This window comes from Natrix helvetica (assembly GCF_964273705.1).
Source record: "Natrix helvetica genome assembly, chromosome: 12".
In the NCBI taxonomy this organism is placed as follows: Eukaryota; Metazoa; Chordata; class Lepidosauria; order Squamata; family Natricidae; genus Natrix; species Natrix helvetica.
The window spans coordinates 7,267,256-7,289,102 of NC_138556.1; the positions used below are offsets into that span (position 1 = coordinate 7,267,256).

The 21,847-nt window shown below is 43.0% G+C and overlaps 1 protein-coding gene across 1 annotated transcript; it reads left to right on the forward strand.

Annotated features, from left to right (window-relative positions):
• Positions 1–1,781: 1,781 nt before the first annotated feature.
• CILP (cartilage intermediate layer protein) lies at positions 1,782–20,365 on the forward strand. The gene is made up of 8 exons (XM_081964436.1): positions 1,782–1,866; positions 4,914–4,997; positions 7,162–7,431; positions 8,500–8,685; positions 9,287–9,601; positions 11,389–11,497; positions 13,843–14,000; positions 16,491–20,365. The coding sequence occupies exons 1-8, from the start codon at positions 1,803–1,805 to the stop codon at positions 18,803–18,805; spliced, it is 3,501 nt and encodes a 1,166-aa protein (XP_081820562.1). The 5' UTR covers positions 1,782–1,802; the 3' UTR covers positions 18,806–20,365.
• The last annotated feature ends 1,482 nt before the right edge of the window (positions 20,366–21,847 follow it).

The window sequence follows — 21,847 nt, forward strand, 5'->3', positions numbered from 1 at the left end:
GAAACTGTTTATGTCCAGGATGTGAGGGGTCTGTAAATATCTTCACGGCCCTCTTTTTGACTCATGCAGTGTACAGGTCCTCAATGGAAGGCAGGTTGGTAATAATTGTTTTTTCTGCAGTTCTGCAGTTACACATCATAGAGAAAGAAATGGTTCAATCTGCAGTTCTGTAAAGACATATCTAGGAATAAATGCCCCCAAGTTTCTGATCCTTATTTTTGAGGAGGGTTAAACTGTTAAGGTGCAAAAAACAATATAAAGATCAACCAAAGAGGTGCAAATGGTACATTGAGGAGAAATTCAACAATATGTTTAATTTGGGTACTTTGAAATCTATCTGTGTCTTTTTGACTTATTTCTACAATTCTAAATATGTTCCAGTCTGGATTTTGGACCCATAATATGAAAATATATAGTGAGATGGCAAATCCACATACATATTCTCTCCTTTGAATAAATGCTCCTGACATGTGGTTCCCTGAATTTTGAAGCTGCAAATTTTAGTGTCTATGTGTTTGTGTCAATGTGTGTGTTTAAATCGTCAAGTCCTCACCCTGGCAAGTTAACATTTTGTCCATATATCTATTTCTTTACAAGTACTTTTATGCTCCTTCAAACTTACTTAAATTTAAATTTAAATTGGTTGGGGGCAGGGGTAAGCTATATTTTTCTTAGTTATGCCTCAAAGTATGGTCCATCTTAACAGGACAAATTATGAAACAGCCCCGTTAGTTCATCATTTTGGTTCTGGAGGCTGCTTCATCCTTCACCCAAGCGACCTCCTAATAAGATTTCAGGAAAGGACAATCTACAGAAGAGATTCAGGACTGGGAGCTGAAGTATACAGACAAAGTTACATACAACATGGAATCATAGGTCTGGAGGAGACCTCGGGGGTCTTCTAACCTTGGAGGTCCCCAATCCTTCTCTTTGACAGGCTGGATAGCTCCCTCAACCATTCATTATACAATTTAGTCTTCATGGAATGAACCTTGGGTGTATTTAAACCAAGAAGTGACTATATAAATAGCAAGGAAATAATTTACATTTTCCTTTGTTGATCTTTTATTGTGTGATAGGAGACCAGAGCTCATGGAGGACAATTATTGGGCTTGTAGTGCTGTCCCAGGACCAAGGACTATATGTCTTTTGCAAGCTTCTTTGTTGTTATCGTTAAGCAGTTAATGCCAATTAGGCAGTAGGAGAGGGTAGAGATGGGAGAAATACTTAGACCGAATAGCCAAGAAGTAGATGCAGATCCAAAGAAGAAGATCCAAAAGCGGAATATGGGAGGCAAGTCAAAAAAAAAGCATAGCAACTAAAGTACTGAAGCGGGCAAGAGACAATGGATAGATGATTTCTCTTTTTCGTTCTAATTTGCTTTTCTTTTTCTCTCTCTTTCTTTTCTTTTCTAGGTAGGTGACATGATTAGAAGTTAGATGGGATAGAACAAAAATGTCTTTATTAAAAAGGGTGACATTATTAAAAGTTAGAATAAGAGATAGAAATAAGAGAAAGGGGGAATATTAATGTATACCCTTTTACATAATAAAATTAAAGCAATAACAAGAGAAAACATGGAATAATTAAATAATGACAAGACTATAACAATATAAATGTGTATTATTAATATTAGAAATATATAAGTTGGTTGAATGTAGTAACTATGATTAATTCTACTAGTTTTATTTGTATTGGAATGTATGACACCCAGGTGCCACACTGTTCATGCGCGATGATCCAAATGCATTTTTGACCTGCTTGGAAATTAGCACCTGAGAATCCTCTTCTGGAGTTAAAAGATGATTCAATTACAGAGACAGCTTCTGCTTTCCTTCCTCCTTCTTGCAGTTGCCTGCATTTCTGGTGAGTGTGGCTGACCTTCCTCAGATGTTCAAAATGGCAGGGTTGCTACACACTCCAACTTGTGTCACAGAGCCAACCAACCTAGAGCTAAGGCAGGGGTCAGCAACCTGTGGCTCTGGAGCCTCGTGTGGCTCTTTCATCCCTCTGCTGCGGCTCCCTGTCGCTGGTCGGCCCCATAATGGATAGGGCGTTCAGTTAGGACAGGTAGAGGAAAAAGGACGCCACGCTAGGAGGAGACTCTATGGTGGGGGAACCGGACTTCCTCTTGGCTCCAGAACTGAATGGGGGGCTTCCGGTTAGGACCTTTATGGCTCTTTGAGTGTTTAAAGTTGTCGATTCTTGAGCTAAGGAGACATTTCCTGATAGTTAGATCAATTAAACAGTGGAACAGCTTGCCTCCAGAAGTTGTGGGTGCTCCAGCACGGGAGGTTTTGAAGAAGAGATAGGATGACCATTAGAGTGAAATGGTATTGGGTTTCCTGCCTGAGTGGGGGGTTGGACTAGAAGACCTCCAAGATTTCTTCCAACTCTGTTATTTTGTTATCTGAGCCGTGTTTAAAGGGGAAGAATTCCATTTCAACTCAAACTGAAGCACACATATGCCAAGAGAACAATTGATTTCCTACAATATGCTCAACGCAACCATGCTGAGCCTCTCTAGAGTTACGTACAAACCAGTGGTGGGATTCAAATAATTTAACAACCAGTTCTCTGCCCTAATGATTTCTTCAAACAACCAGTTCACCAAACTGCTCAGAAAGTTAACAACCGGTTTTCCCGAAAGTGGTGCGAACTGGCTAAATCCCACCACTGCAAATCCAAAGTATGATTTCTCAGATTAACTTCCTGAGTGGTTATTGCACTGATTTTTTATGGTTTGGTAACGTTGAGATATAACTCCCCCAGTATATTTAATTTATTTCCTGATTCACAACAATCCACAAATAAGCAAGAAATGCTGGGTTCACACAATCATATTAAGTCACCAAAAGAAACATCAATATGTTTCTATATATTTGAGTATAGATTATGGTACAATGAATAAAATGAATAAAGTCCCAAAAAAGAAAGGAAAGGGGAAAAAAATCTGTAAATTATTAATATTGTATTAGTATAAAATTAGCCCAGTCTTTCAATGGGTTCTTTAACCTAAATCATCTGGAAGCGTATTTTCCCATCTTTTCATTTTTATGTTATTAAGACCACCCATAAGGAAAGCTAACCAAGTTTAATATTTGGAGTTCATGCCACGTTTTTATTCATTTAGTTAAACATGTTGTTTGAATATAATCTACATCTCTTTAATTAGAAGGACTTTTGTCTTTTATTTTGGTTATACAAAAAGTACAATTTAATGCACGGTCTTCAATGTTTATATGAAAAATAGGGAAACTGAATTGTCTTTTTAAAGAAAATTTATATCAGCTGTTTGATTTTAGATGTCTTTATTAGAATACAGTTTTGTAAAATGTTTCCAGGTTTTGCTCCCGGATTTCCTTTTGTAAAGCAAAGTTATAAACATAAACAATTTTTGTTTAGTCTTATGAACCTGTTTCAAATTTTCTCCCCCTTTTTCCCCCCAATCCTTTGTTTTTTTCAAAGAAAATATGGCCATCATAGCTGTACCCTCACGGCCTGTATCTAACTGCTTGCCTTTCCACTCTGGTTGATTATTATTACTTTAATTAATTACTAGTCATGATTACATCATTATTATAATTACTGGCGGACACCTATCTTCTCAAACATTTGCAGGGTTTAGGAAAAGAGAGCTTGAAACTGACCCGTGGGTTTACTTGGGGGGGGGGATCAGTGGTGGGTTTCAATTTTTTTTAGAACCTCTTCTGTAGGTGTGGCCTGCTTTATGGGAGTGGCTTGCTGGCCATGTGATTGGATGGGAGTGGCTTGCCAGCCATGTGTCCGAGTGGGAGTGGCTTGCCAGCCATGTGACTGGGTGGACGTGGCAACTTGTAAAATGTGGTGAAACTCACTTAACAACGCTCTTGCTTAGCAACCAAAATGTTGGCTCAGGAACTCTGGCATTTGAAGCACGCAAGTCTTAAAGCTGTCAAGTTACAAGACCCTTGCACCCCTAACCCTTTAGAAAAAAAAACCAGGGGTGTTCAAACTTGACAGCTTTAAGACTTGTGGACTTCAACTCCCAGAATTCCTCCTCCAGTCATGTTGGCTCAGGAACTCTGGCATTGAAGTGTACAAGTCTTAAAGCTGTCAGGTTACAAGACCCTTGCACCCCTAAGCCTTTAGAAAAAAACCCAGGGGTGTTCAAACTTGACAGCTTTAAGACTTGTGGACTTCAACTCCCAGAATTCCTCCTCCAGTCATGTTGGCTCAGGAACTCTGGCATTGAAGTGTGCAAGTCTTAAAGCTGTCAGGTTACAAGACCCTTGCACCCCTAACTCTTTAGAAAAAAGCCCAGGGGTGTTCAAACTTGACAGCTTTAAGACTTTAAGGTTTAGATAGGATTCTTAGAGGCAGGCAGGGTGATTGGTGAGCCAGCCAATCAGTGAGTGGCGGGCGGGGCAAGCTTGGTGCAGATGGCAGGGAGAGGGAGCTGGAACCGGTTCTAAACGGCACGGTAGATTTGTGGAACCTGTTCTATAGAAGAGGTTAGAACTGGCAGGAACCCATCCCTGGGAGGGGTGCAACTGGTTTAACAACTGGCTCAGTGAGTGCGTGCTTTGTGTGCACGCTTGCGCTTCGCACATGCGCGCAGCATTCAAAAAATGACTTTTTAAAGCTTCAAAACTTAACTGTTGGCTAAAAAAAAACAACCACCAAAAGTAACACAGAAAGCCAAAATAAAATCAAAATTAATACAACTCTAAAAACAACAACACTGATTAAACAATATTCAGTGTGCCAAAATGGACATCAAGTGACATATCTCATTCAGCCTACACGTTGGGCTCACATTAATTTCTTGGCTCCAGAATTTTGCTGGAAGACCAAATTTTAAAAACAGCCTATTCTTTTTTTTTTTTTTTTCATTTTACAGCATTTTTGTTTCTGTTTTTCCCCTCCCTAAGGTGAACGGATTTTAAAACAATCAGTGAGCTGGATCGCCAATGGACGAAAACCCTACAGCCTTTTGACCAGACACAATTCAGACAGTAAGTCATTTTCCAATCCCTGCAGTTCTGTTTTAAGAAAGAATTAAGATGCCATATGCTTGCTATTATGTTTTCAACAACAAATTAAAATGGCTTAATTTATGAAAGATCCTGTCGGTCTCTCTGTGCCCTTCGATAATGGAAAACAGATTAATCCTTGCTAAATCCTAATTCATTCTGGCTAACACCCGAAGAAGCAGATTGCTAAAAAGCTAAAGTCAAGTCTATTGTGATTGTCAACATCCTTCTCCAGTTTATAAATCAGACATTTCCTGGCATCGTAAATCCCAAGTTTTTTATTTTTTTATTCTCTTACATACAATTATAGGTATACATTCATATAGTTCTTCTTCTTCTTTACATTTGTCATTCTTTTACATTTATTATTCCATTTAAAAGGTTATAATATACAGTTTGGGTTGATTTATTTACTATCCCATCTGACTGTTTTAACACCACCTTATTTTCCCTTTCTTTTCTCCCTCCCTCCCTTCTCTACTTTCTTCCTTCCTCCTCTCCTTCCCTTTCCTTCTTCCCTTACCTCTCCCCTACTCCTACTCTTCCACTTCCCCTTCCTACCCGTTCTCCTTCACTTTCTCTCCCTTCCCCCATCTCTCCTTACATCTTCCTTCCTTCCTTCCTTCCTCTTCCTCTCCTCCTCTCTCCCTTTCTTTTCCTGTTGTTATAGGTGTCTCTTTCAAATCTCAATTTATGTTTTCTTGGGATGGTATTTCCGCAAACCAAAGTTTAGTTTAGTATCATTTCTTATTCCCTTCCCTTCGCTAATCTATTCTAACTATGTTCCCCCCCCCTTTATATCTCACTCTTGAATATATACTTGTATATTTAGTACTTTCTTTTCTGTTTCCCCCCTCTTTCCCCGCTTTCTCATTTAATAGTGTATCGTCTGGGATCTGTATCTTTCCCTTACTTTCTTTTCTAGATTCCTTTCTCTAGCCAGTCATAAAATCTTCTCCATGTCTTGAAGTACACTGATTCCTCTTTATCCTTTATTTTCAAAACTGAAAATCAAATAAGTTAACAACAGATGAACAGATAATTAAAAAAAATATTAGACTGTGCAGAGATGAACAGGTTGACTGAAAATAAAGGGGAATCTCAATTTTACCAAGCAGTTTACTCTGAAGATTAATGTTAGATTAATTGCCGCAAACGCAAAGTGTTTAAAATAACAGATATCTTTAAAAGCTATATGCAGCCTTAATCTCCATTCTGAGTGAAATACACAGGCTATTCTAAGCATAAAACATTGTGGACAGAAGACAAGTTTTCCTGACTCCATCCATGCTGGAGAATGGAAAGGTTTCACCCTTCGAATGGTGTGGGAGTATGATCGGATTTCCAGAAAATTTGCAAATCCTTCCATTCCCCATCATCCAGTCAGAGCTGAAGAAGCTTCTTGGATGAGAAGCGAAACATCTTCAAAGAAAAACCAGAAAGTCCAGTTGCCTCCTGAAAAAATCACCTTTGGGACAACCATGACCTGGAGGACTGAGAATCTCTACAGACGTTTAACTATACAATTTGGGATGAAGACTCTTTGAATGGTGTGGGAGTAAGAACGGATTTCCAGAGGAAAAGAAATTGCAGACTATAGGAATCAGGTTCACTACTCAGGTGACCCTGTGAGGACACAGATAAATCTCCCAAGTGGTTCAATGACCCTCTAAAAGGATGCAAATGACCAGCTGTCTGCCAGGAATATCAATCCTTCCATTCCCCACTATCCTGTCAGAACTGAAGAAGCTTCTTGGATGAGAAGCAAAACGTCTTCAAAAAAAAAACAAAAAAACCAGAAAGTCCAGCTGCTTCCTGAAAAAGCGCCTTTCTTTCTTAAGCAGCCTCCATTTTTATTCTTAGCTTGGAACTGGATAATTTAAAAGAATTTTTTAATAAGATGATGCATCGCTGGTATTTAATACCGTATGAGCTATCTAAGACAGGGGTGTCCAAACTTGGGAACTTTAAGACTTGTGGACTTCAACTCCCAGAATTCCCCAGCCAGCTATGCCCACCAAGCCACACTCACAGAACCGGTAGTAAAAATATTTGAATCCCACCACCTCCTACAATGGTAAGGATGACAATTCCCCTTCCTGTGGCCGTACGATTTGCACTCCTTCCTTCTCTCTTTCTCCTTCAGACCAAGAATCGTGGACCAGCTGGTTCAACATCGATCATCCCGGAGGGAACGGGGATTACGAGCGCTTAGATGCCATTCGCTTCTATTACCGGAACAGGGTGTGTCCAAATCCCATCCGGATTGAAGCCCGGACCACCGACTGGGTCCTCGCCACCAGTTCGGGCCAGGTGGTCCACTCCAGTGTCCACAAGGGCTTCTGGTGCCTGAATAAGGAACAGCCCCCGGGGCAAACGTGCTTCAATTATTCAGTCCGTTTTCTCTGTCCTTCAGGTAAGAGTGGTGCAAGTACAGGGAGTCCTTGGCTTATGACCACAATTTGAGCCCAACTATTCTCCAAAGCACCTGAGGGCAGGACAAGAAGCAATGGGTGGAAACTAATCAAGGAGAGAAGCAACTTAGAACTGAGGAGAAATTTCCTGACAGTTAGAACAATTAATCAGTGGAACAGAAATTGCCTCCAGAAGTTGTGAATGCCCCAACACTGGAAGTCTTTAAGAAGATGTTGGATAGCCATCTGTCTGAAACGGTATAGGGTTTCCTGTCTAGCAGGGGGTTGGACTAGAAGACCTCCAAGGTCCCTTCCAACTCTGCTATTGTATTGTATTGTATTGTATAAACCTGTACCACAGCTAGCCCATGTTCTGACTTTGCCAGGAAAACTAGTATGGCAACTAGAGTACATGGAGAGAAATTTCACCTCCGGGATAGAAGTGCAGAACTTGATGCGTCAAGCTGATCTCTGGGCGTATGCTCTATGGTTGTACGCTCTGCCGGCAGCTGGCCCACAACCATAAAGCGTAAGCCCAGCGCGGAAGACTCAGTTTGGAAGCCGCAGAAAAAGCCACGCGGTGGTGGCAGTGGAGGTGCCCTGGCTCTTTGGGGAGAGCTGGGCCAGGGCATCATGAGGCTGGGAGGCGCGCGAGCGAGAGTGGATCAGCCACTTGTGCAACCCCCCTCTCCAGCCATGCAGAGTGCCATTCACTGGCATTTTGAAGGCGTCGAGCCGCAGGAGCCAGGTGGCGGCAAACAGGCGCTCACGCGGCTTGGCAATACCCCTAGGTCAATGAATGGCGCTGCGCCCAGCTGCAAAGGGGGTTTGCCGGGTGGCTGCTCATGGGCGTGGTCGCTTCATGGCTGTTGTGTTGTGCTGCTGCAACAGTGCAACACAGCCATTAGTCTCAGGGTGGTGAAGCAGTGAAGCTGCTTCTCAAGCCATCACCAGATGCTTCACTCCACAAGGAGAGGAAGTCATGCAGTTCTAGGTCTTTCCTTTCAAGTCTTCCCGGACTCATCTTGCTCAACCTCCTAAGATGGCTGCTGGCTCTGTCTCCTTCCCAGGGTCTTTGGCTGGCAATTCCAAATCTGTCTGGTCATCGTGGTCAACATGGAGCTCCTGTTCTGGAAAATGTGACCGAGCTGGTGTGCAGACTCGGAGAAGGACATGTCTTGCAGATACTTTCATGGATCCGCGCTGTAAGGATATCAGTGAGGAAGCGAGGGCTTGTCTGGGACCCCCTTGCAAAGGTATTTTCTAAGAACATGATAACTGTGGAAATTTAAGTTTAGCAATATGCATGTGTTGTGGCCCGCCAGTGGCCAGCAGAGCTGGCTGCAGATTAGGACAGTGAGGAAGTTGGGGAGGACCATGGGCCAGTCCTGGAGTCTGGGGAAGGCTCTGATGAGGGCTCTGTCTCAGAGGCAGCCATCTGGTAGTTATTTGCTGCCTCCGGTCTGACATCAGTGAGGCAGATGAACAGCTGGGGCCTGTTCCATTGTGCGCATGCACAGAGTGCGCATGCCAGACGAAGGGAACAGCTAAAGAACAGGGGTGACTTGGGAGTAAGGCCACAGGTGGACGATGAATGGCCCCTCCCAGAGGAAATACAAGAGGAGTGAAAGGGGAGTGGAGTTTGTAAGAGACAATTAGTTTGCTGAATTGGTTCATGATTCTCCGAGACTCCTTGCCAAGTTTTGCAAATATCAGCTCTCCAAGCTCTCCGAGCCAGATAAGGTCTGTGACTGTAAATCCTCCCTTGAAAGACTTTGCTGGAGGTGAAAGAGCAGAATTCACAGTCAATTAATCATCATCATCTGGAGTAACTCATGGTTTTCTTACCCATTTCAGTTTGCAACCTGACGTGCTCCAGGGGTTGGGTGAATGCCGAATGCAATGCATGTTTCTGCCAAGGACATGTACTCCATGGCACTGTTGTCCTTCAAGATGGCGCCCCGGCAGCTGGAGCCCGCCTCTATCTGCAAGCGAAGCCATCCAAGTTCTTAACAGAGTCAGGCCACAATGGGGCATTTGAGGTTCCTGGCCTGTGCCCTGATGGAAAAACCACCCTGCAAATTAAACAATCCAAGTACGCGACGGCTGTGATCACTTTGTCAGAGAGTGCTGAAAATTACTCGGCTGTTCGTATCTACTTGAAAAGAGCCGGTAAGGAAACGCTGGGCCCCCATTCAGTGGCAGAATAGACTTCATGAGTCCTGCAGTTCCCTAGGATTGCACTGTGATAACCACCATGCACGGCCACAGCTTCTATGAAACATATGCAATCAGAATTGCTCTCACAGTGCATGCTTATGCGCCCTGGTTATGTAAAACAAAAGGGCGAAGTGTGTTATGATAGCAGTTTTCCAGTATTTGATGGGTAGAGAAGGCTTTATTTGTTTTATTTTCCAAACCATAAGAGGACAGGACAATAAGTAATGGGTGGAAGATCATTAAAGAGATCAACCTAGAACTAAGGGGAAATTTATTGACAACTAGCTGATAACCTGGCATTGCCCGGGTATTTATTTATAAGGGGGAAAATGTCTGGACCAAATGTAATCTTGAATGTTGGATTTTCTCCCTTACCAGAGGGAGCCTCCTTGTGGAGTACTGTGAAGCCATTACCATGGCAACTTCACTGTGCTATACAATAGAAGCCATTTTACGGCAGTTCAGTAGAAGCCATTTGAAGGCACAACAGGCTGTATCTTAACAGAACACCCGCCAACCCCCCCCCTCAGAAGGGTGTTAGGCGGTCTCTCCCCCCCCCCCAGTATTATTTTCCAGAGAGTAAGTCATCTGTGTACCAAGTTTGGCTGAAATTGCTCAAGAAGTTCCAGAGTTATGTTGGAACATACACACACACACAGCTATTTCGATAGATAGATGATTGATAGATAGATAGATAGATAGATAGATAGATAGATAGATAGATAGATAGATAGATAGATAGATAGATAGATAGATAGATAGACATAGATAGATAGATAGATAGATGATAGATAGATAGATAGATAGATAGATAGATAGATAGATAGACATAGATAGATAGATAGATAGATAGATAGATAGATAGATAGATAGATAGATAGATAGATAGATGATAGATAGATAGATAGATAGATAGATAGATAGATAGACATAGATAGATAGATAGATAGATAGATAGATAGATAGATAGATAGACATAGATAGATAGATAGATAGATAGATAGATAGATAGATAGATAGATAGATAGATGATAGATACATAGATGATAGATAGATAGATGATAGATAGATAGATGATAGATAGATAGATGATAGATAGATAGAGATGATGATAGATAGATAGATAGATAGATAGATAGATAGATAGATAGATAGATAGAGATAGATAGATAGATATAGAGATAGAGATAGAGATCACCGGAATGGCCTACCTCCAGAAGTTGTGGATGCTGTATCACTGGAGGTTTTCAAGAAGAGACTGGAGAGCCATTTATCAGGATGACAAATGCTTGAGCAGGGTGGGGGGTGGACTAGAAGACCTCCAGGGTCTTTCCAATTTGATTTATCTACGTTAGAGCAGATCTGTCAAATATCTCTTTCTCAGTCCCAACCCACCTCACAGGCTTGTTGTCGTTGTGGGGAAAAAAGGAGGATAGACTTTCAAGTATGTTTGTTACCTTTATGTCAAGCAAGATTCAGCTGCCAATCGAATCGAGTCAAACCTCTCCCAGCCTGGATTCTGTATCAATAGGTCGACTTCGACTCCCAAATGATCCCCCCGGCAGTTGCGGGGGGGTGGGGGTTTCTAGGCGCTGACGTCCATGTTTCTGTAGGGGGTTGAGGTTAGCGTACGCCCATCTTACAGACTCTTCCAGATGAGTCAGAGTGAAATACAGATGGTAGCCAAACTTGGCCGTTCCAATTGTTGAGGGAAGATTCAAATGCTTTTTCTCTTTCAGAAAAACCATACATGACGATGCATCCAGGAAACAAAGCCAGAAGAGAGGGTCAGAGTGTGTCATTCTGTTGTCATGCCACTGGAAATCCACTACCTGGCAGATATTGGTGGTAAGACACTAAAATAGGGTTAAAGGTAAAGATGTACATATGTGCTAGTTGTTCCCGACTCTAGGGGGCGGTGCTCATCTCCATTTCAAAGCCGAAGAGCTAACGCTGTTCGAAGACGACTCCGTGGCCATGTGACTGGTATGACTAAACACCAAAAGCGCACGGAACGCTGTTACCTTCCCACCAAAGTGGTCCCTATTTTTCTACTTGCATTTTTATGTGCTTTCAAACTGCTAGGTTGGCAGAAGCTGGGACAAGTCATGGGAGCTCACTCCGTTACGCGCCGCTAGGGGTTCGAACCGCTGAACTGCCGACCTTTCTGATCGACAAGCTCAGCGTCTCAGCCCCTGAGCCTCCGCATCCCTAAAATGGGGTTACAGGACGAAAACCTGGGCTGATTACTTCCAAAATTAAAGATAATCCTTGATTTACAAGCAAATTGGGACCATACGTTTCCATTGCTAAGCAAGTTGGTTCAGTGAGACATGCTTGATTTTGCAGCCTTTTTTAAAAAATTTGCCAGGCCGTTGAACAAATCACGGTAGGTTTTAAATAAATAATAATAATAATAATCCAAGGTCGTTAAGCGAATCTGGCTTCCCCCATTGACCTTGCTTGTCAGAAGAGAATGGAGAAGGCGGCAAATTGATCATGTGACCGCAGGGATGCTGGGATGCTTAAGTGCAAGGACTGATTGTAGGTCGCTGTTTTTTCAGGGCTCTTGTAACTTGGAATGGTTGCTAAATGAACAGTTGTAAATTGAGGACTACCTATAGTTCCAAATGGTGCAAAGCTAGGAACATCTTCATGTGAGGAACATCAACCTGGATACATTCCCAGCATTCTCATGGGCTGGCAAGGGAAATGCTGGGATCTGAAGCCCAAAGAGGTAGAGGACAGCAGGAAATACACCTGGGTTATATTATTTCAAGTCTAGACTAGTTTTCAGATGGGTGTTTTACTGTTTCATGGAATGTCTTAAATCTCAACTGGACTTCCTTCTCCTTCTCCTCTTCCTTTAGTTGGAAGAGACCTTGGAGGCCTTCTAGCCCAACCCCCTGCTCAAGCAGGAGACCCTATATCATTTCAGACAAACGAATGTCCAGTTTTTGTTAAAAACCCTCCAGCGATGGAGCATCCACAACTTCTAAAGGCAATCCATTCCATTCATTGATGGTTCTCACTGTCAGGAAATTTCTCCTTCGTTCCAGATTGCTTCTCTCCCCGATTGGCTTCCTCCACCCAATATTTCTTCTTTTGCCTTGGAAAAATAAAGTTGACCCCATCTTCTTTGTGGAAGTCCTTCTCGGAGAACCTCATTAGATGGCAAAATCTGGAAGAAATGTGCATGTACAAATATTGTACAATGCATTGTTGTAGAAAGCAGGGGATGGAGACATCCCAAATCCTCCACCCTAACTTCTTGAGCAGCTGCAGTTAGGCCCAGCCCTATAAAGTTGGGAAAAAGTAGCTTAATTTAATTTTGGAGCTCAACCTTTTCTTTTTCTTTTCTTTTCTTTTCTCTTTTCTTTTCTTTTCTTCTTTCTTCCTTTCTTTCTTCCTTCCTTCTTCTTTCTTTCTTTCTTTCTTTCTTTCTTTCTTTCTTTCTTTCTTTCTTTCTCTCTCTTTCCTTCCTTCCTTCTTCTTTCTTTCTTTCCTTCTTTCTTTCTTCTTTCTTTCTTTCTTTCTTTCTCTTTCTTTCTTTCCTTCTTTCTTTCTTTCTTTCCTTCCTTCCTTCTTTCTTTCTTCTTTCTTTCTTTCTCTTTCTTTCCTTCCTTCCTTCTTTCTTTCTTTCTTTCTTTCTTTCCTTCTCTTTCTTTCTTTCCTTCTTTCCTTCTTTCTTTTTTCTTCCTTCCTTCCTTCTTCTTTCTTTCTTTCTTTCTTTCTCTTTCTTTCTTTCTTTCTTTCTTTCTTTCTTTCTTTCATTAGATATAAGTATAAACATGATTATGAACACAGGAAATGGATATGAATAAGTGGGGACAGTAGGACAGGGACGGTAGGCACGCTGGTGCGCTTATGCACGCCCCTTACAGACCTCTTAGGAATGGGGTGAGGCCCACAGTAGACAGTCTTAGGTTAAAGTTATGGGGGCTTGGGGATGAAACACTGAATCAGGAAGTGCATTCCAGGCATTGACCACTCTGTTGCTGACCTCGTATTTTCTGCAGTCAAGTTTGGAGCGCTTTCCCTTGAGTTTGTATCTATTGTGTGCTCTTTTTTTGCCGCCATTTCTTCCAGGTTCAGAATAATGGGAGGGGGGCGGAATCTGAGAAACCCCTGCTGTAGACCCCTGGACACATGATAGCTTTGTTTCTGAGTTGCAGTTCTGATCTTTCTTATAGGTTCCACAACGATACTCTGCTGGACCCTGCCCTCTATAAATATAAAAGCAACTTGATTTTGAAGAATTTGAAGATGAATCAAGCCGGGCGATATTTTTGCAAGACCAGCAATGAAGCAGGTTCGGTCAAGTCGCAAAGTGCAACTCTTTCTCTCATAGGTGAGTTGTTTTCGGGGAGATCTGAGATGGACCAAGAAATAGGCTGAACAGGGAGAGCCAAAGGGCCAGATGTGGCCCAGGGATGAGTAAAATACTCAGGTCTGGGATAGGTGGTGGTAGTAGTAGGTATTATTATTATGGTTGCCATAAAGAAGAGGGGGGTCAAGCTATTTTCCAAAGCACCAGAAGACAAGAGAAGAAACAACAGATGGAAATTAATCAAGGAGAGAAGCAATCTGGATTTAAGGAGAAATTTCCTAACAGTGAGAACCATTAATCAGTGGAATGACTTGCCTCCAGAGGTTCAAAACTACAAGTCTTTAAGAAGAGATTGGAGAGCCACTTGTCTGAAATGGTATGTCCCAAAGGTGCTTTTTCAAGAGGCAACTGGACTTTCTGTTTGTTTGTTTTTTTTTGAAAACGTTTTGCTTCTCATCCAAGAAGCTTCTCAGCTCTGCCTGGATGGTGGGGAATGAAAGAGCTGAAGAAGCTTCTTGAGCGAGAAGCAAAAAGTCTTCAAAGAAAAACCAGAAAGTCCGCTTGCCTCTCGAAAAAGCATCTTTAGGACAACCATGCCTGGAGGATTGAAAATCCCCACAGACAGACATCTGAAATGGTATAGGAGTTCCTGCCTGAGCAGGGGGTGGGACTAGAAGACCTCCAAGGTCCCTTCCAACTCTATAGACTTTGAAAGAGAGACACAAAAGAGAAACCATGCCTACAACAAGATTAGAATCCCATAGGGATAAAGTTCTTGCTAAGATATAGTATGAACATAACATGAGGTGAAGTGCATAACATACAAAATGCATACAGGTAAGTCCTCAAGTTACAACTTTTCCTTTAGAGACCATTTTATGACCGTTTTTCACACTTATGACACTTTTGAAGCAACCCCATGGTCATTGGATCAAAATTCAGACCCTTAGCAACTGACTCATATTTATGACGGCTGCAGTGTCCCAGGGCCGTGTTCACCTTTTGCGACCTTCTGACAAGCAAAGTCAGTGGGGAAGCCGGATTCATTTAACAACTGTATCACTAACAACTGCAGTGATTCACTTAATAACGGTGGCAAGAAAGGTCGTAAAACCAGGCAAAATTCACTTTAACAACTGTCTCACTTAGCAGCAGCAATCTTGGGCTCAATTGTGGTCATAACTCGAGGACCACGTGAAATTTCTACTTTTGCGAGGACTTTTTCTTATAATTTAAACCAAAGTTAAATCAGGGTAGACAGCAAAAGGATTTTGCTCTTTTGAGGCAGGATTATAAAGAAACTGTCACCCCTCCACCTGGGCTTAGCATTTTTTTTAATGGGGTAAAAATCTAAGATGCCCTTTTCTCTATCTAGAAAAATCCAAGATGCCATTTTTCTCTATCTGGGGGAGAGAGAAAAAACCTCTAGAAAAATCCAAGATGCCCTTTTCTCTATCTAGGGGGGGGGGAGGTCTAGAAAAATCCAAGATGCCCCCTTTCCCCCCTCTATCTAGAAAAAAGTCTAGGGAAATCCAAGATGCCCTTTTCTCTATTTAGGAAAAAGGTCTAGAAAACTCCAAGATGACACTTTTCTCTAGCTGGGAAAAAACCTCTAGAAAAATCCAAGATGCCCCTTTCTCTATCTGGGGGGGGGGGAGTCTAGAAAAATCCAGGATACCCCTTTGGAAAAATCCAAGATGCCCTCTTTTCTCTATCTAGAGGGGGAAAAGTCTAGGAAAATCCAAAATGCCCTTTTCTCTATTTAGGAAAAAAGTCTAGAAAACTCCAAGTTAACATTTTTCTTTAGCTGGGAAAAAAACCTATAGAAAAATCCAAGATGCCCTTTTCTCTATCTGGGGGGGGGGGTGTCTAGAAAAATCCAAGATGCCCCCCTTCCCCCCCCCATCTACAAAAAAAGTCTAGAAAAATCCAATATGCCATTTTTCTCTATCTGGGGGGGGGGGTGTCTAGAAAAATCCAAGATGCCCCCCTTCCCCCCCCCATCTACAAAAAAAGTCTAGAAAAATCCAATATGCCATTTTTCTCTATCTGGGGGGGGGGTGTCAAGAAAAATCCAAGATGTCCCCCGCCCCATCTAGAAATGTCTAGAAAAATCCAAGATACCCTTTTCTCTATCTACGGGAAAAAAATCAAGAAAAATCCAAGATGCCCCTTCCCTCCCCATGTAAAAAGTCTAGAAAAATCCAAAGGTGACCTTTTTTTCTCTATCTAGGGGAAAAAAGTCTAGAAAAATCAAAAACGACCCTTTTCTCTATCTGGGGGAAGAGAAAAAAACCTCTAGAAAAATCCAAATGCCCCCCCTCTTATCTAGAACAAGTCCCGGTGTCCCCTCAAGGTATGAAGTTGCCCATTTGCAGGTTTCCCCTGCTCTGTATTGTGATCTTTGTACAAAATGACCTACCACCAATCAAAAAGGTAGTCCATCCCTGATTGAAGACAACTCTTACCATTGATGGCTTGATAAGTAACCTATGGAATTGATTTTAACAGGAAAGAACCGAACACCCTGTGAGTCCAGGCCCGAGAGTTATCTTATCCGACTGCCCCACGATTGCTTTCAGAACTTGACCAATTCTTTCTACTACGACGTTGGTAGATGTTCGGCTACCACATGCTCCGGAACATTACGTGAAGGTTTCTGGTGCAAGGACACCATCACTTACTGCTGTGGGGTCTCCAAGATGCAAACACGGGATATAACATGTGCCGGCTACACGCTTCCCATCAAAGTCACAGTGGAGTGTGGCTGCCAGAAGTGCACCGAGGTCAAAGTCACCGTGCGAGGACAAGCTGTGGCGTCTGATACAGGAGAGCCCATGAGGTTTGGTCATATCTACATGGGGAACAACAGGATCAGCATGACGGGCTACAAGGGCACCTTTTCTGTGCAAGTGCCCCCAGACACCGAAAGGCTGGTTCTCACCTTTGTGGACCGCCTGCAGAAGTTTGTAAACACCACCAAAGTGTTGCCATTCAACAGAAATGGTGGAGCAGTGTTCCATGAGGTCAGGATGTTAAGGAAAAAGCCACCGATCACACTAGAATCCACGGAGACCAATATGATTCCCTTGGGAGAAATGGAAGGAGAAGATCCCATTGCCGAAGTTGAAATCCCTCCCAATACATTTTACCGGCTGAACGGAAAACTCTACGCAGGGAAAGTGAAAGCCAGTGTGACTTTTCTGGACCCCAGAAATGTCTCCGGTGCAGCCACAGCACAGTCTGACTTGAATTTTGTAGATGCCGAAGGGGACATGCTTCCTCTGAGGACATACGGCATGTTTTCTATGGATTTCACAGACGAAACGGCTACAGAATCTCTCAACGCGGGCCAAGTGAAGGTCCGTCTGGACTCTGCTCAGATCAAAATGCCGGAACACCTGCAAGGGATGAAGCTTTGGTCTCTGAATCCACAAACCGGTTTATGGGAGGAAGAAGGGGATTTTGAACTGGACCACAGCAGGCGTGGAAAGCGAGAGGAGAGGACATTTCTGGTGGGCAACATGGAGATACGAGAAAGGAGGCTGTTCAACTTGGACGTCCCCGAAAACAGACGGTGCTACATCAAGGTCCGTGCTTACCGAAGCGAGAGATACCTGCGCAGTGAACAGGTTGCAGGTGTGGTTGTTTCCGTCATCAACTTAGAACCAACCCCAGGATATTCTACCAACCCTAGAGCTTGGGGGCGCTTTGACAGTGCCATCACCGGCTCTAGTGGTGTTTGTGTCCCAGCTTTCTGTGATGACCAAAACCCAGATGCCTACAGTGCCTACATCATGGCTAGTCTTGGAGGAGAAGAACTTGAAGCGGTTGCTTCCTCCCCCCAGCTTAACCCTTTCACTGTGGGAGTGCCACAACCATACCTCAGCAAGCTCAAGTACAGGAGAACCGATCATCTGGATCCCAACGTGAAGAAAACGGCCTTCAGGATCAGCGTGGCCAAGCCTACGCCCAACATTGCCGAAGAGAGCAACGGTCCTATATACCCTTATGAAAAGCTGCACGAGTGTGAGGTGGCGCTCCCCTCCGCGGCTCACTTCAGGTTTTACAGAGTAGAAGGAAACCAATATGACTACAACACCATTCCTTTTAATGAGGATGACCCTATGAACTGGACGGAAGACTACTTGGCTTGGTGGCCCAAACCGATGGAATTCAGGGCGTGTTATATTAAAGTGAGGCTCAACGGGCCCCTTGAATTGATTGTGAGATCTCGCAACACAGGGGGCACCCATCCACGGACTGTCGGCCAGTTGTACGGCATCAGAGACGTGAGAAGCATCCGTGCTATGGGCCATCGTAACTTTTCAACGGCATGCCTAGAGTTCAAGTGCAGCGGCATGTTGTACGACCAAGAACGTGTTGACCGGACGCTGGTGAAGATTATCCCCCAGGGCAGTTGTTATAGGCAAAGTGTGAACAACATGTTGCACGAATATCTGGTAAATCACCTCCCCGTGGCTGTGAACAATGACTCCAGCGAATATACGATGTTGGCTCCTCTCGATCCGCTTGGTCACAACTATGGGATCTATACTGTGACCGATCAAGATCCTCGGACAGCCAAAGAAATAGCTCTGGGTCGATGTTTTGATGGGACCTCTGACAGCTCTTCCAGAATTATGAAGAGCGACGTGGGCATAGCGCTAACGTTCAATTGTCACGAAAGAGACACGCGAGAAAACGTGTTCCAGTCCCTAAGGAACGTACCCAGCAGGTTTCGAGAAAGTCCTTCTAGAGAGAGAACTGGCGTAAGAAGACGAAGTGAAAGTCCTGTAGTTAGAGTCCCTCAAAAAGTCCAATAAACTTTAGTACCCTTGCTCCTCAATGGGCAGCTCTGAGAGAATCCCAGCCCCCCCATTAATTCATGAACTAGAGCTGACCCCACATCATACCACACATCCTTGCCAATACCATATTTTTCGGAGTATGATGTGCCTTCCCCCCCCCCCCCCAAGAGCGTGGAAATGTTGGAGCGTCTTATACACCGAATAGAGCCATTTTTGGCTTCCCGAAGCCCGCCCTCACATCCCTTTTTTGTAAACAAATGGCTGAAAAATGAACCATTTCCTCAAAAATAGGGGTGTTTTTGCCTTCCCCCAACCCCCAGAAGCACTGCAGGCTTCAGCAGGGCTGGGGGAAGGGGAAAATGCCCCCGTTTTGGTGAAAAACAGCCTGTTTTTGCCTTCCCCCAGCCCTGCTAAAGCCTGCAGAGTACTCCTGAGGGCCGGGGAGGACAAAAACCTTTTTTTTCTTACTTACCTCTTCGGAATCTCGGTGCATCTTATACACCGGTGCATCTTATAGTCTGAAAAATACGGTACTTTTTTGAGTTTTTATTCAAATATTTTACACATGCAATAAGAAATACATCCGAAGAAAAGAAAATACAGTAAAAAGACAAGCAAGTAAAAGAAGAAAGAAACTAGATAATCCTTGTCAATATCGAGGGGAATGGGAAGATGCTGCTTATGTGAGGCTTTACATGTCCTTCATTGGCCTTCAGAGGTCCTCAGAGAAACGCAAGGAGCATCTCCAAAGAGCCAATAATAGACCAGATAGGTTTTCCCATCTGGTTCCATCCAGGTGTGTTCACTTCCATCGTATTAATTCCCAAGTAGCATGGAAGTTGGTCCCTCATGCCAGGAAGATACAGGTAGCTCTCAACTTGCAACCCATTTGTTAGAGGCCATTAAAAGTTACAATGGCACGGACAAAAAGTCCTTGCATTTATGACTGTAGCAGTATCCCCACAGTTGTGCGAGTATCCCCACAGTTGTGCGAGCAAAATTTGGGCCCTTGGCAACCGGTATGTATTTACAATGGTTGTAGCATCCGGGGGAAATCACAAGATCACCATTTGCGACATCCCCCCGCCCCCCAAGCTGGCTTCCAGCAAGCAAAATCCAAGGGGGAAACTGAATTCCCTTTTACTGCTCATGGTTCACCAAAGAATTCCAGTGTTTCACTGAACAACCATGGCAAAAACAGTTGTAACATCAGGTGTCTCTCACTTAACAATGGCCATAGGTCGAGGATTACCTGGAGCCATTTAAATTATACTGTGGTGTTAAAGAAAAATGCGGCAGGTAGCTAATAATATCAATATAAAATTGAATTGAGTCATTTGGGGTATTAAAAGCCAAGATTACTGGGGAATCATAGCAGGTTGGATCTCTAGGGTTGGATTCTCATCAACAGTATGCTAAGCATGGTTTATATTGAATAAACCACCATTGGCTGAGTTTGCACAGTATGTTAAATCACAATGCTATTTCTTTGGCTTTGGCTTAACAAGTTGCATGACAGCAGCATTCATGATTTACTTCCTGAAAGAAATTCTTGAATTCAGCAATAAAATTAAAGACGATAAATGTCCATCTCTTTTATTTTTTAAAAATGTTTTGCAAGTGCTTTCACCTGGCCACATAGCTGCCCATAGAAATGGGTCCCCAGCTTAGGCCACGGGTAAATGCCTCCAGAGTTAAAATTTGCTGTTCTGAACCAACACCAGTTTTAGAATATTATCTTTAAAAATGTTGCTGGCCTATTCCTAAAAAAATAAAAATAAAAAGGCTAAAGCATGAATAATCTATTTATATAATTATGGGCCTGCATTTCTGTAAATGATTCAATGTTACATACCAAGTTAGCAGAAAGGATATGAGAGAGTATACGTAAAATAAAGGAATACATGCAAACTGCTTGCCGGATAAAGATTTGTTATGCTAAATTTTAATTTGTGGGGTGGTGGTAACCTTTGTTTGCAGAAGCTCTCAGTGTACATGCAAAGCCAACAAATAATAATCATCACAATGATACTGTTAAGACAAGGTAGTGGAACAGATGAGAAAGATAAAGTCAGGTTCTACATTTAGGCAAGAAAAACAAAATGCACAGGTGGTACCTTGCTCAATAGTAGTAACTGTGAGAGGGATCTTGGGGTCCTAGTGGACAATTATTTAAATAGGAGCCAGCCGTGCGCTGCAGCTGCCAAAAAAGCCAACACAGTTCTAGGCTGCATAAACAGAGGGATAGAATCAAGATCACGTGAAGTGTTAATACCACTTTATAAGGCTTTGGTAAGGCCACACGTGGTCACCACGATGTAAAAAAGATGTGGAGACTCTAGAAAGAATGCAGAGAAGAGCAACCAAGAGGATTAGGGGACTAGAAGATGAAGCATATAAAGAATGGTTGCTGGAATTGGGTATGTCTAGTTTGATGAAAAGGACTAAGGAAGACATGACAGCAGGGTTCCAGTATCTCAGGGGTTGCCACAAAGAAGAGGGAGTCAATCTATTCTCCAAAGCACCTCAGGGCAGGACAAGAAGCAATGGGTGGGAACTAATCAAGCAGAGAAGCAACTTAGAACTGAGGAGAAATTTCCTGACAGTGAGAACAATTAATCAGTGGAACAGAAGTTGCCTCCAGAAGTTGTGAATGCTCCAACAATGGAAGTTTTTAAGAAGAGATTGGATAACCATTTGTCTGAAGTGGCGTAAGGGCTCCTGAGCAGTGGGACAGCAGCCATTCTGAGCAGGGAGTTCCCTGAACAGGGAATTGGATTAGAGGCCTTCCAAGGTCCCTTCCAACTCCGTTATTCTATTCTGTCAATACAGCCATACTACATGGGTAAATATACTTGGATATAAGACAGCACTGTGGGGATTGGGTGTTCAACAAAAGGATGGTATGGAGGAAAAAAACCGCCCCTGTGCCTAGTTGTTTTGGCATGCAATGCTCTCTAGCAGCATCCCGAGAGGGAGGGAGGAGTTATAACAACTAATGTCCAGGATGTAAGGGATCTGTAGGTATTTTCTCAACTCTCTTTCTGACCTGTGCAA